General features: G+C 39.5%; 1 protein-coding gene across 2 annotated transcripts in view; it reads left to right on the top strand.

Moving 5' to 3' along the window:
• Positions 1–13,346, top strand: part of zranb3 (zinc finger, RAN-binding domain containing 3) — a 97,127-nt gene that overhangs the window by 50,536 nt on the left and 33,245 nt on the right. For both annotated transcript variants that reach the window (XM_047355505.1, XM_047355504.1), the window contains 2 exons: positions 2,902–3,120; positions 10,097–10,251. In XM_047355505.1, coding sequence (XP_047211461.1) covers positions 2,902–3,120; positions 10,097–10,251 — 374 coding nt within the window. The remainder of the gene's footprint in view (positions 1–2,901; positions 3,121–10,096; positions 10,252–13,346) is intronic.

The raw sequence follows: 13,346 nt of genomic DNA, 5'->3' as shown, positions 1-13,346 counted from the left end.
AAGCCCGTTTTATATTGACATGGATTAAATGGGTACTGACCAAAAAAGAAGCCCCTGCTTGAAAATCAACACCTTCCAGTTCAGATAAAGTTTACAGGTTCTCACATGGATAAGCCAAATGCCTTCTGGAACAAAATTCTTGGTCAAGATAAAGAAAAAATAAGTGGGAATACTGCTGAAGTGTAAATAAGACCTTCAAAAGACCTTAAAAAGACCTGGAACAGTATTAATCATGTCCGATTAGAAAGACTACAGGAAGTTCATAGAACAGCATGGAAGCAAAAAATTGAGAAATAAAGTATAATTCAAGACTTGTTCACAGTACTATGTAAAGCTGCCTGGATGCTTAATGACATTTAATAAGAAAAGACTTATGAACTAAGTTGGGGGCAAATGTCAAGTTGTCTTAGCTGCTGTGAAGCTGCTACAATCACCTTATGCTCTCACATTGAGACTTTTTTATTGCACTAAAACACGTTTTTGTGCCTTTTCCTTGGAATGAAATTTGAAATCTTATACTTTAACTTCTGTGTGTTTAATCTTTTAAAGTAAATGGCCATTTTTCTATCAGACCCCATATTTAACTGTAAACTGGATCTCCTGTGCTGCAGTAAGGGGACATGCCATGTAACCGGAGTTGAATGATAACATCATATAATAAAAGTCTACAAAATGTGTCCTGCAAGGCTGCTTGGTCAGGAATCATTTTTTTTAGTCAAACTGTCACAGATTGTTACTTCATCTTCTTCATGTGACAGAGGTGGGTTGGTCTGAATTATTTCCTTTGCTTATTTGTGATGTTCTGGAGCAGAACCATTTTCTGTTCAGTCGGTCCAGCTCTGGTTTTGCAGCTCTCAAGGCAAGGTGGGTCTAGCTCTTCAGCTCTTTTACCGACAATTTATCCCTCAGCACCTGCTGTGAGAGATGGATAGAGGAAGAGGCTAATTTGGTTATCTCCTGACTCTTTACAACACGCAGCTTGCACTCTCTCCCTGTCCTGATGTTTTACATATGTGTGTACTGACTTTTAGGGTCCAAAAGTCTTTATCAGAACCAGCTACTTAACTTTATTTGATGCTTCTTTGTAGTAAGCTGCAGAGAAAGCATTTCCCTTTTGTCTCCCATGTAGGTTGTTTTGTTTTCTTTGATTTGGTTTTAGTGGAGTTTATTTGAGTCTCTGGTTCTGAGAGTCAATTCTACAACCTTATCAACCCACTTCAAGCATAATGGAGGTCCTAATGGGTGGGAAAACACGTAGGCCGGCCCCCACAGGATTTCTCCGCTAACGTCTTCCTCGTCGGGGACAACTTAACACAAATTGAGCCGTCTTTCTCTGGCCTCAGTCGGCTTGTTAGTGGAAGGGCCACCAGCGGGGCCAGGAGCCCGGAGACTCGCTGTGACATTTGAGGAAGCTGACGAGAACTGGCCTTTTGAAGAAACAAGCCACACAGAGGCAAGATCACTAATTAGCCCTCCACGTCCTCCAGTCTCACAACTTACTGTCTTGTTAGAATTCGCACCTCGAGTTTGACAAATATTGTGAAAGGATGTGATTTAAATATAACCGAGAGAACTAGGGAACAGAAATCGTGCAGCCTTTTTTTTAAAGTTCTGCTCAGACTGTGACATTTGCAGTTGGCCATAAATATTTGTGCTCTTTTCTTAAAGCAGCTGCTCTGTCGGTTAAATCTGCCTTGAAAGTAAACTTCTGTATAAAAATTATAAAAGCCTAATTGGAAATAAAGTTAAAACTGTTTCATTTCAGTTAGATTTATTTATATAATGCTACATTACAATAAATGTCATCTAGTGGCACTTTATAAGACAAATGGGTCAGTTGATTTCCAGTTATAAAGAATTAAGTTCATTCCAGTACAGCCAAATTTACATCCAATTACAATCCAGTTCAGCAAAATTTACAGAATACAATCAACCTTAGTGGTAATTAAATACCAGATGGTAAATATTTATCTACGGAAGATGAGACGACTGAACCTTGTCCTTGACTCGGCAGCAATGGTAGAAACAATAACTTCCTTTTTACAGTAAGAAACCACAAGCAGAACCACAACCAGAACCAGAGTAGCTTTATGGGAGGGAAAAACAGAATACATATAGTTACTGGTAGCAATATCCCTCTCATTGTCTACATCCAGGAAGGAGACTAAAGTAGACATGGAAGGACTGAGCCGGGATTAGTTTCTATTTAAAAGAAAATCAAAGCCTACACAAAGTTAATGACGGCAATAGATCTCTTAATAATTTTGCTTACGACAGAGATGCAGCTAAACCCAGAAGCGCTGAGCCAGGAGTACCTTCTACAACATAGAGGTATAAAGAGACACAAAGTTAGTAACTGCCAAAATTGCACAAAAAGTATAAATGATGAGTAGTAAGAGTAAATAGTGAGGACAAGTTATCAGTATATTATCCAGCAGGCCAACCCTACAACAGTAGAGTTTTAGTGTTAACCCCAGTGTTAAAAGTAATGTAATTGGTGTAATTGATATAAGGTGCAGAAAGCTGCTATTTACACTCAGCTCTACCCGTGGCATTGAGCCACTGTCAGCTTTGAGACTTCTGTTGGCCATCGTTGGCTACGTACAGATGCAGCAATTGCTGACAATTATTGTTGTTTCGGTTTGATTGCACATGACACAGGTGAGCAATTAGCTAAACAATGGGACGAGAGCATAATCCGCTCACTCAGCAAATGGTATTGGCAGTTGGAAACACGAGTCGGTAAAAGGAGGGTGGCAGGTGTTCATTCTTTCCTTTTTCTGCTTCACAGCTGAGTAATTCTTTTAGAACTAGGCATCCCTAGAAATTAAGAATTACTTCATATATATTTTGCAAAAGCAATTAAACTCTGAGTAATTTCTGTCCTTTCTTTCTCTTCAGGCCCAGAGTCACCAAGGCCTCCTCCAGCCCCCATGGCCCACACAGAGTACATTGTCCTTTCCAGCCCCGATAGCGAGCCAGAGCCTCTGAAAGACAAAAGGAGACAGGAAGAAGCAGAAGAAAAGGATAAGGGTTGGCTCAAACGCAAACAATCAACAAGGGAGGGAGGCGACAACATGGCAGGCAGTGGCGGCTGCCTCTCCCCTGACCACACACAGGGTAAATCCCACCTGCAGTCTCTTCCTTCTCATATCTAGGGAAATTGACTGGTGCCACACTGTCACCTGCACATATAATGCTGTTTAATATCATCACGCCAACCAATAAGGGACTATATCTCATTCCATATGGGGCTTGGCATTATTATTCTTATTTCCTTGTTTCCATCTAGTTCAAGATATAACCTATTTCTTAACTTGAAATTAGGAAACTGCAGGAGATATCGAGTCAAACCCCACTACTCTCAGCTGACCTGCAAGGAGCCTCAAATTACAGCACAGACAAGATTTTATGTCCGGTCCCTGTCCGGCAGGCCGACATGCTTGTGATTAGCTGCTTTTTTTTTAATAAAGTGGAATGAGGGCTAATTACATAAAAGCCACTCAGGCTCTCACGTGGCACCTGCTCATCCCTGAAACACAACCTGCCTTCTCAGTCCACTCAGGTTTTACACATGCCCGTCTGTGCGTCTCCGAGGGACGTAAGGAAACAAATTCCCAATTACACAGTGTGTAATATTGCAAATTAAGACCTCTGTGTTTGACTGCTTCTGTCTCAGTGGGATACACAAAGCAATAAATTGCACTAATTACAAAGACCCTAATTACAATGTTTGCAATATGAAGACCTTTTAAAAAGACTGCCAGACTAGCAGAGTCTAAGAAAAGCCTGCGGCCTCGGTGTTGACTTTGAAAACCTGCATACGTTTTGGGTTTTTGTGTTGAAGGATGCACAGTGCCTTGCAATAGTATTCACATTGTGTCTCAAACGTTCATGTGTTTTAATGGGATTTAATGTGATAGACCAGCACAGAGTAGTGTATAATTGTGAATGGGAACAAAAATCTCTGGAACGGCTTAGCATGCATCCAGAGCTCCAATTTACTACAGTAGATCAAAGCATATTCTTGCCAAGAGGCCCATTGTAACTCTGGAGGAGCAGCAGAGATCTGCAGCTCAGGTGGTAAAACCTGTCTAAAGGAGAACTAATAGTGGTGCATTCCGCAGAAATTACTCCTGAGGAAGTAATTCAGTTATTTGAATTACTTGTGTGGAAGCAAGAGCACATCTAAAATTTGCAGGACACTGGCTTATAAGCAATGGAGCTGGACACCTATGATTTAGGTGGAAATATATTTACATGTTTTACAAGTCCAGACCTGGGTCCATTTAAAAATGGGCTGCAGGACCTGAAAATTTCTGTTCCTAGAAGCTATTCATTGAATCTGATAGAGCTTGAGCTTTTTTGCAAAGACAAATGGACTGAAAATTTTGTCTCCAGATGTCCAAAGCTGGTAGAAACATACCTAAAAAGACTCATAGATGTTTCTGCAGTGAACGCTGGTTCCACAAAGTATTGAGTCATGGGGTCTGAATACAAAGGCAGGTCAAACTTTTCAGATTTTTACTTGTAAATACAACATTGAAAACCTATAATTTCCTCTTCCACATAAAATCCATAAACTACTTTGTGTTGATGTATCCCATAAAACACATTTAAGTTTGTGGTTGTAAAAGGTGAAATGGTTGAGGCCTGTGAATACATTCTTGAGACTGATCTCCAGGGCTTTTTTTTGCAGGAGACTTAGCATAAGAGGGACTGAAGCACAAGTGATTTAGGTTTTAACATGCAAGCTATCAACCCCTATTACCCTCTAACATTATGAGATCAGTGAGCAACACCTTGACAGATTCCCGTTCTTGAATCACACACAGTTTGGCATCTATTAGTGCTCAGACTTTCGAGTGGTTAATTTCCCGTCTCTGTGGCTACCTCTGCCCCCCGACGCTCAACGATTCAATCCCACCGCTGCTTCCCCTGCAGAGGCTTCTGCACTCTGCGCTCACCCCCCTACACTTAGGCAGAAGAAAATACTAAAGGTGGGTGAAAGCTTCTTTCTTTGGAAAAAATAAAAAAAGAAAGAAAATCGCCTCTATTCAGACTTGACTCTAGGGGAAAGATAAAAGCTTCACTGTCGATCAGAAATGGCAGCACTAAAGAGGCGCTGCAGGAGATCCAACCCTGCACCCCCATGTGCCCTTTAGACATGCACTTTTCCTCGGTGACAACTAATATCTGTCTGCGCAGCTCTGTGAAAGTTTCAGCCAGAGTCGTTAAGTAGCTTCTTCAGAGAAAGAAGCGAGGACTGGTGCAACAGATGGTATCCACAGAGCTCTGATCTCAGCATCACTGAGTGACTCAGGGATTACAAGAGGACACAGACAGCTCATCGCAGAGATGCTTCCCTTCTGAATTCCTCTAAAAACTCTGCAAGTTTGCCCCCAGAATGCATGACGGTATTTAATATTCAGAAAAAAACCATCTATATGTTCATCCTGTTGATGGTTTGTTGGTTTATTAGTTACATGACTTTGGCTGTCTGTCTCCACCAGCGGGGGTCTAATACAAAACACAGTGGTTGTCCAATAAAAGTGACCTATGGGGTCAGGAGTGGTGCCTAATGATTTTTCTCTACCTGCCTGTGGTTTTCAGAAGCGAGGAGCTGTCGGCCGCCCCCGCCTCTTGATTGCTCTGAGATTACTTTCCGCACAGCACAGACAGGCAATCACTCCTCCTCCACCTCTCCGGCTGTCTCCCTCTCTCTGCGCTGTCTGTCGCTCTATCTGCGGGCTGTGGGAACATTTAAACACGGATACCCGTTTGTTTATCGGCTTAAACATCGCTCCATGCGTCCTCGTGCTTGAGGAGTGCTGCTAGATTTTTTTGTTTCTGTTACTTTTTTTTTGTTCCACTGCTGCAGAAGATGAGATGACTCAGTCCAATTAGGCGTTGTTTTCTTTCTCTCGCAGTAAAATAACAGATAAATCCCTTGGGGTGTTTTGAAGGCACCGTTCATACTGTGTAAGTGACAGTCTAATAAGACGGCTTTGTAAGATGAATTGCCCCCTTCGAATAAATGGCCCACTTAATGCAGCTGGTGCATTCCGCCACTGCAAACAGGGGAAGGGGGGGTAAAAAAAAATGCTTACAGCAAATGTGCTGGGGGCACAATGCAGAGCTGCTGGGTTTCATTACAGATGTAGCAGGCCAGAAGGATGGATGAGGGACTGCTGGTGTCCTAAAAACGTTTTGGTTCCAGGTTTGTAGCTCTGCAAAAAAAATGCCTCCATCTTGTTATCTTGGTATTTTCAGACACAGAGCAGCCCAGTGCAGCTGAATTCAGGCTGAGATCAGAACAGTGTGTGCCAGATGGAGAGAAAGTGCAGTAAAGAGGATGTCAAGCATAAACTCTTTTTGTATAAGACTGGCTAAGGTAAAGACATGACTTATGAGGGTGGTCTCACCTTGGCATTAAATTGATTCTACAAGTATTCAAAGCAGTCACACAATACTGTAGTTGCACAAAAAAGCAAATCAACTTTTGTGATCTGTGCAGGATATCCCAGGGTAATATACTATTATTAAATGAAAAACCAACCTATATGACATAAGATACCACAGTATTCGTTCCTGCTGGAGAAATGTTTTTATTGGCTAATTTATCAAGACTTAGAGAAGACTTAAAAGTGTCTCCGTTATGGAAGCCTGACCTAAATAGAAGTCAGAGTCATTTATCTAATAAAATATGACTTTTTTAGCTGAAGGTATACAGATACAGGCTATAAACTTAATACATACATGTGTTAGTTTTCAATAAATGTTTGGAAAGACATATTTTAAATTAATTAATTAATTAATTTTAAGTTAATTCCCACCTCAGGTACTATTCTGTTGGTGCTTTGCAGTTGTGTTTGGGGTCATTGCCCTGCCTATAACCCAATGTTGGCCAAGCTTGACCTCTTAGATAGACCGCCTTAAAGTGGACTCTAGAATACTTGGATTACAAAGAAATTACTTGTCGGCTCGTACAAATAAGTTGCTTAGGTCATGAACCCTCCACTCCCATGCTTGACAAGTGATGAGGCATGGGTTATTGCTTTTGGTACAAAAATAATATAATATTTGTTATTTTCATAATAATGTTATCTACAGCATTTATTTATATATTATTTATTTTATAGTAGCACAACCTGAATTGTGTAGTAACAAGTGGGGGGAAGGGTAGTGGTGTGTCACTGAGGGGACTCCGCCACTTTTTCTGGGATTTCATTGAAAAGACTTTAAACCGTAGTAACAGGATGATGGGAAATAAGGGCAGTTTTAAATGTGTTTTTTTTAAAAACTTTGGTCTACCTTGGTGCTGTATTCGAACTATGCCTTCCTGAAATTAGATGGTTTTGCTGATATGTTGGGGGTTTTTTTGTTTTGTTTTTAGCCAAAGCAGGAAACAACCAGAATGTCTGCTTTTATAGAGGTGCTCACACTTGCTGATAAACCTCTTTAAGTATTGAGTTACAACTGCAGCACCTGGCGGTTACTTTCTATCTTGATGAATGCAGTATTGGGTTAAATGCTGAAACAGGTCATGCGTTGTTGTATTGTACTTATTATCAAGGGGTTTATGGTTGATTCCAGGACAAAAAACAAAGTCTTGTTACTGCATAGCAAACTCAAGTCATAAACCCTCCACTGCCATTCTCAATACTTGCAAGATATACACTATAAGTATTCGCCCACCCATCCAAATCATCGAAATCAGGTGTTCCAATCATTTCCATGGCCACAGCGGTGGCAGACTGTTCCTCCAAACATTTGTGAAACAATGGGCCGCTCTCAGGAGCTCAGTGTATTGCAGTGTGGTGCTGTGATAGGATGCCCCCTTTGCAGCAAGTCCAGTCATGAAAGTAAATATTCCACCTTCAACTGTCAGTGGTATTATGAGAAAGTAGAAGCGATAGGGAATGACAGCAACTCAGCCACGAAGTGGTAGGCCATGTAAACCAAGAGGGCGGGTGTAGAGGTCACTGACTTTCTGCAGAGTCAATCGTTGCAGACCTCCAAACCACATGTGGCCTTCAGATTAGCTCAAGAACAGTGCTTAGAGAGCTTCATGGTATGGGTTTCCATGGCCGAACAACTGCATCCAAGCTGCATCCAAGCAGCAAATATGCACCCATTAAAATGTTTAATTAGCTTAAATCGTTTTTGGGCAAGAAAAACCATACAAGGTATGTCTTTGTTCCATTTAGCTCCTCCATCTCTTAACTTCCTCAGATGTTCTCTTCAAATTTCCTGTCTAGTACCAGAAGTTAAATGTATAATAACCATAAGTGATCCGGGTTAGGTACCTGCCAGCAGTTTTTCAGTAGACGTTGCTTGTCACACACCAGGCTGTGTCACTATTTTATCCCCATTACCAAGCCAAATGACCACACACACACACACACACATTGTCATGAACACACACACTGACAAGGCAGACAACTGGCCACGCAGAGGGATTTAAGGCAAGTATTATCAGAGTGTTATAGGTCATTGTCTAAATGAAGCGTGGTTGAACAGTAGCAGTCTCATTTCCACCGCCTGACCTTTTCTTGCTAGATGCTGGCAGCATGAGCGAGCTACATAGCTGACATTAATGACCTGCTCACTCTCTTCTCTTTCTCTGTTTCTCTCCAACCGTCGCTGTCATTTTATCACTCTTTTATGCTCTCTAGCTATATTTCCATTCGTCTGTTATGCAAATTCTTGGGTGAAGTTGCAAAAAATAAATTGGACTGTTCCCACCAAAGACACTGTTTTGGTTTGGTGAGTCGGACGAGAGAAGTCACGTCTGAGGATGAATTTGTGATATGATTACATTTCAGGCAACAGGCTATCAATAAAACCTAACAAGATTAAATGGTCTTAATGGTGTTGCCAGTTTTAATTGGAAATGTATGATTAAGCTAGATTTATAGTAGCTATACATGGGAAAGCAATATTATAAACAAATATGAATGGATTATTGTAGAGAGTATTGCTTATCTAGTGCAATTACAGTAAATTTGGGCTTGAAATTTGATGGAGACTAAAAGTGGCTAAAAGTGTTCAAACTTATGTCCCTTTGCCTTCATATAGTTACCCAAAATATTTCCATCACTCAATGAGTTTTTTTTTTTTTTCTTCCAACATGATTTGAAGGACAACTTATCTTTTGACTACATTATAAAAACCTCTCATGCAAACAAAAATTGCACTAATCAGTTAAAACATAGATTCAGAGCCTTTGTCAGGGTCCAGAGCTGTTGGGAGCAAATCTTTTTTGTCTGGAGAGAAGAGATTCGGTGGATCCGGCTTGTTTTTCCACGTCCCCCAAATCTTGATAAGAGGAGGATTGAAAGGACGTAGAGACTAAAGTCAATTCCTCAGGCTCACAATATGTAGTGTTTGTTTTTAGACCCTGCTTTACTTTTAATTAAAAAATTAATGATGAAGTGTTGAAAGCTTTTAGCCAGAAGTTTACTTATTTAATTAGTTACATATGAAAGATGTTATTTTGTCTGCAACAAACAAACAAAAAGGAGTTCACTTATTTATGTACAAACCGTGACCCACTACGGAATAAGCGGTAGAAAATGACTGACTGATGTACAAACTATTTAATCAAATCCTATTGGAATTGTTTTCACCTTTTATTCGGACTGATTGTTCACATTGATATTTTTATATGATCCTGCATAAAAAAACCTAATAATTAGATGATCTGATCTCTGATTTATTGACTTGTGCTTTTGGATAGAGAGTTTTGACCTCTACATGTTTTGTAGTTACATCCACTGCTGATATCAAGAATTTGATCTTTATTCAGACAGAAATATCAGAAGTAATAACCTCAAAAAATTGTCTCATAAATGTTTGGAAGCAATAAGCATAAATACATTCTCCAAACTCACTGAATACAGCACACCGATGTCATATTTTCCCAATATTGTCTTCCATGTAATAAATGCTAAAAGCTGCTGCAGTTTTAATGTCTGCTGTTCAGTGCATTACCGAAGGAGCAAACAGAGTACCAATAAAGCCAGAAAAGCCAATAATGAACTAATAATATATGCTCAGTGATATTAGTCAGCCTCCTCTTTTCTCCCCACAGACTGCGAAGCTGTGCCGTGCTCATCTTCTGCTGTTGATGCTAATGGCGATGATGAGGGCAAAGATGAAGCTGACGCCACCGCCGCCCAGCTCGTCTACCCGGGCTTGCAGTTCTGTGCCAGCCAGTACACAGACCGGATATATATTTACTCCAAGGTACTGCTGCCTGTCACGGTGTTTGATTCCGAGTTGGTAGATGATGTTCAATGTGGCCCTCTCATCTTAGTATCAGCTTTAAGCTAATTATTCTGCCACTTGAGGCCCTTTTACGTCCTACAGCGCCTAGAAAAGTCTTCACATTTTGTCATGCCGCAGCCACCAGTCTTCAATGGATTTTACTGGGATTTTCTGTAATAGAACAGGGGTGTCCAAAGTGTGGCCTGGGGGCCATTTACGGCCCTTGGAATGATTTTATGGGGCCCCTGATTCCAAATAGAGAATAGTACATATTTACCAGCACAGTCAGTTGATGGGGAAAAAACACTTTTTACATTTTTTACGGTGATTCTTTCACTGACAAATCTTAAAATGGAATATGTTAGGGACCACATAAAGTATTAGTCATTTATTAACCACGTTGTTTTTTTCATTCTAATTTCATAGTAAGTAAAAACAAAAACATCCAGCAACTTTTACTCAATGGCAGACTATAGAAAATACACAACCATTTTATAACTACTTTGTTCGTTTTATTAAAATATTGCAAGTTTAGTTATTGTTGAGGTAAAAAAAAAAAATAAATAAAACAAAGTTATAGATTTTTGTGGCTCATAAGTACTTTCAGTTTTGATTTTGACCCACGTGGCAAAAAGTTTGGATACCCTTCTAATAGACACTAAGTGGTGCGAAATTGTAAGGAAGGAGGCAAGTGATAGTTTGGTTTACAAGTAAAAATCAGAAAAGTTTGGCACGGCCCAAAACTCCTAAATGCTTGGTGGAAAATTCACTGTGATCACACCATCTCCACTAGGAAAAATGGTGGTGGAAGTAGCATGCTGTTGGGATGCTTTTCTATATGAACACTTTTGCAAGGAACTGTATATGAAAGTAAGCAGTGTCATTACTTTCAAGCTTATTCTTTTACATTTAAGAAATTCAGTCAGGAGATTATTAAATTCTTTTTTTTATGTTTTGAGACAAGTTTCATTAAGATCAACGATGCTTCCTCAGCTTTATGAGCTGCTAATAGCAGCAAAGCACCTGCAGTTCTTTCCCACGCTACCAATTAGCTAACAGGGCAGATGAGTACAGAGAGTACAGCTTCAGGCAACATTAAGGAAGTATGAAAGAGAAATGCTTTCTTTTTTTATATAGTTTGACAGTAAAACAGTTTTGCTGATAACAAATGAAAAAGCGGCTGAAAATATGTGTGACTTACTTCAAAGGAGCAGTAAAAAGCACCAATTTTGAGCTGGTTGGGAGTAGAAAAGATCAGATGAGGTGACTTTCTACACAAATATTCAGTGCCTTGAAAAAGTATCCCCCCCCCACCAACTTTTCCACAATTTGTAACATTGCAACCGCAAACTTCAAAGTATTTCATTAGGATTATATGTGACAGACACAACAAAGTACTAGATATTCACCAAGCAGGGCTTTATTGGCTTATACCAATTTCCAGTTTTTTCATCACCTGCTGATTTTAATTTGGACACAGTCTGATTTCCTTTTTCTCTGTACACAGTAATAATGAAAACAATTTGCTGATTTTTCTTTGATAAGGATGGTAGTTTTAAATCCAACAGAAAATGAAGGTATTGACAGATGATTGCTTTGGTCTTTATCGAATTGTTATCAAACTCAGCTGCATTTTGTTTTTGCAAAATAGGTCAAGCTCAGTCAGATTGGATGGAGACCATCTGTGAACATTTTGCCATCGATTTTCACTGCACTGAGGACTGAACTTTAAAGGGACTCTAATTCTAATGCAGGTTAAAAATATGAAAAATAATATTGTGAATTCCTTTGCAAAGTGCTCTACACTCTCAGGCAAAAAGGGTTGATATTTTCTATAATGTGCCTCATTTAATTCATATATCTGAGTTAATCATAGCTCAAAAATGTTTTGTATCTGCTACCATCATAAATCATTTACTAAGCTCAGACTGAGAGAAAACATGTAATAATGTGTCAGTACAATGTAACGAAGTGTAATAGCCTTTATGGTTAATATACTCACAGCAATAGGAGCCATTTTCCATCTTTGTCTTTATATAGAGATTTATTCGGGCTGTGTGGTAAAAGATAAAGGCATTTCTAAATCCATTTATATTCTTCAGTTAAATACAATGAACTAGCAGAGGATTATTGGTAAGATTTAGCAAGAAGCAAAGAAGAACTTTGCAGATTTTTCTTAAAAATATTGTTTTTGCCAGGACTTGGAAATGTCTTTAGGATTTTATTCATTAGTTTTTTTTTAAGTGAAAGAAACAGCTCCATGACATGTATAACCTTAGGTATTAACAGCTGATTGCATCTTAGATCATCAATGATGTAGCATCAGTTTATTTAGAGCCTTTTGGTATTAGGTGCGTCTTGTCCAATGCTCTTTCAACCCTAGGCCATAATAACTATTTTTACAAATAGGGCAAGGAATAAAAACATGTTCTTTCAATTTTGGTTAGACTTATCTTAAGAAGCTAATAAAACCCCCTTTGTTAAGAGTAGAAGAGATTTTACCCTCAGTATCTCCACAAATATGAAGCTGTTTCAGCATTTTCTTCAAACAATTTTCAGGATATTAGACTTTTTTTTGGGTAATTATGCTGAAAGTGAACTGTTTAAAAGACCCTAAAGTAAAACCTTAAAGCCCGTAAACACGTTTCTGTAGAGAAATGTTGAGCTGTTCCCACTCTTGCAGCCCAGAACAGATCACTTCTGGCTACTGTTTTAACACAGGACTGAGTGCCAACAAAATACTTTCCCATTGCACTCAAAACCCACTGTAAGAACACATTGGCGACTCATCCAGGAGGTCATAAAATAACCCAGAGAAACATGTAAATCACTGCAAGCCTTACCTGCCAAAGGTCAGTGTTCATGATTCAACAGTAAGAAAAAGACTGGGCAGAATTGGCATCTATGGGAGAGTTTCAAGGATCAAAACCACTGGTGACCAAGAAGTAGACAATTACTCGTCTCACATTTGATAAAAAATATCTTGATGATCCCAAAGACTTTTGGGAAAATATTCTAGGACTGACAAAACAAATGTGGAAGTTTTTGCAAGATGTGTGTCCTGATACATCTGG

Source organism: Girardinichthys multiradiatus, chromosome 24 (assembly GCF_021462225.1).
Source record: "Girardinichthys multiradiatus isolate DD_20200921_A chromosome 24, DD_fGirMul_XY1, whole genome shotgun sequence".
Lineage (NCBI taxonomy): Eukaryota > Metazoa > Chordata > Actinopteri > Cyprinodontiformes > Goodeidae > Girardinichthys > Girardinichthys multiradiatus.
The sequence above is the reverse complement of the archived record's forward strand: the minus strand, read 5'-3'. Positions and strand labels throughout refer to the sequence as shown.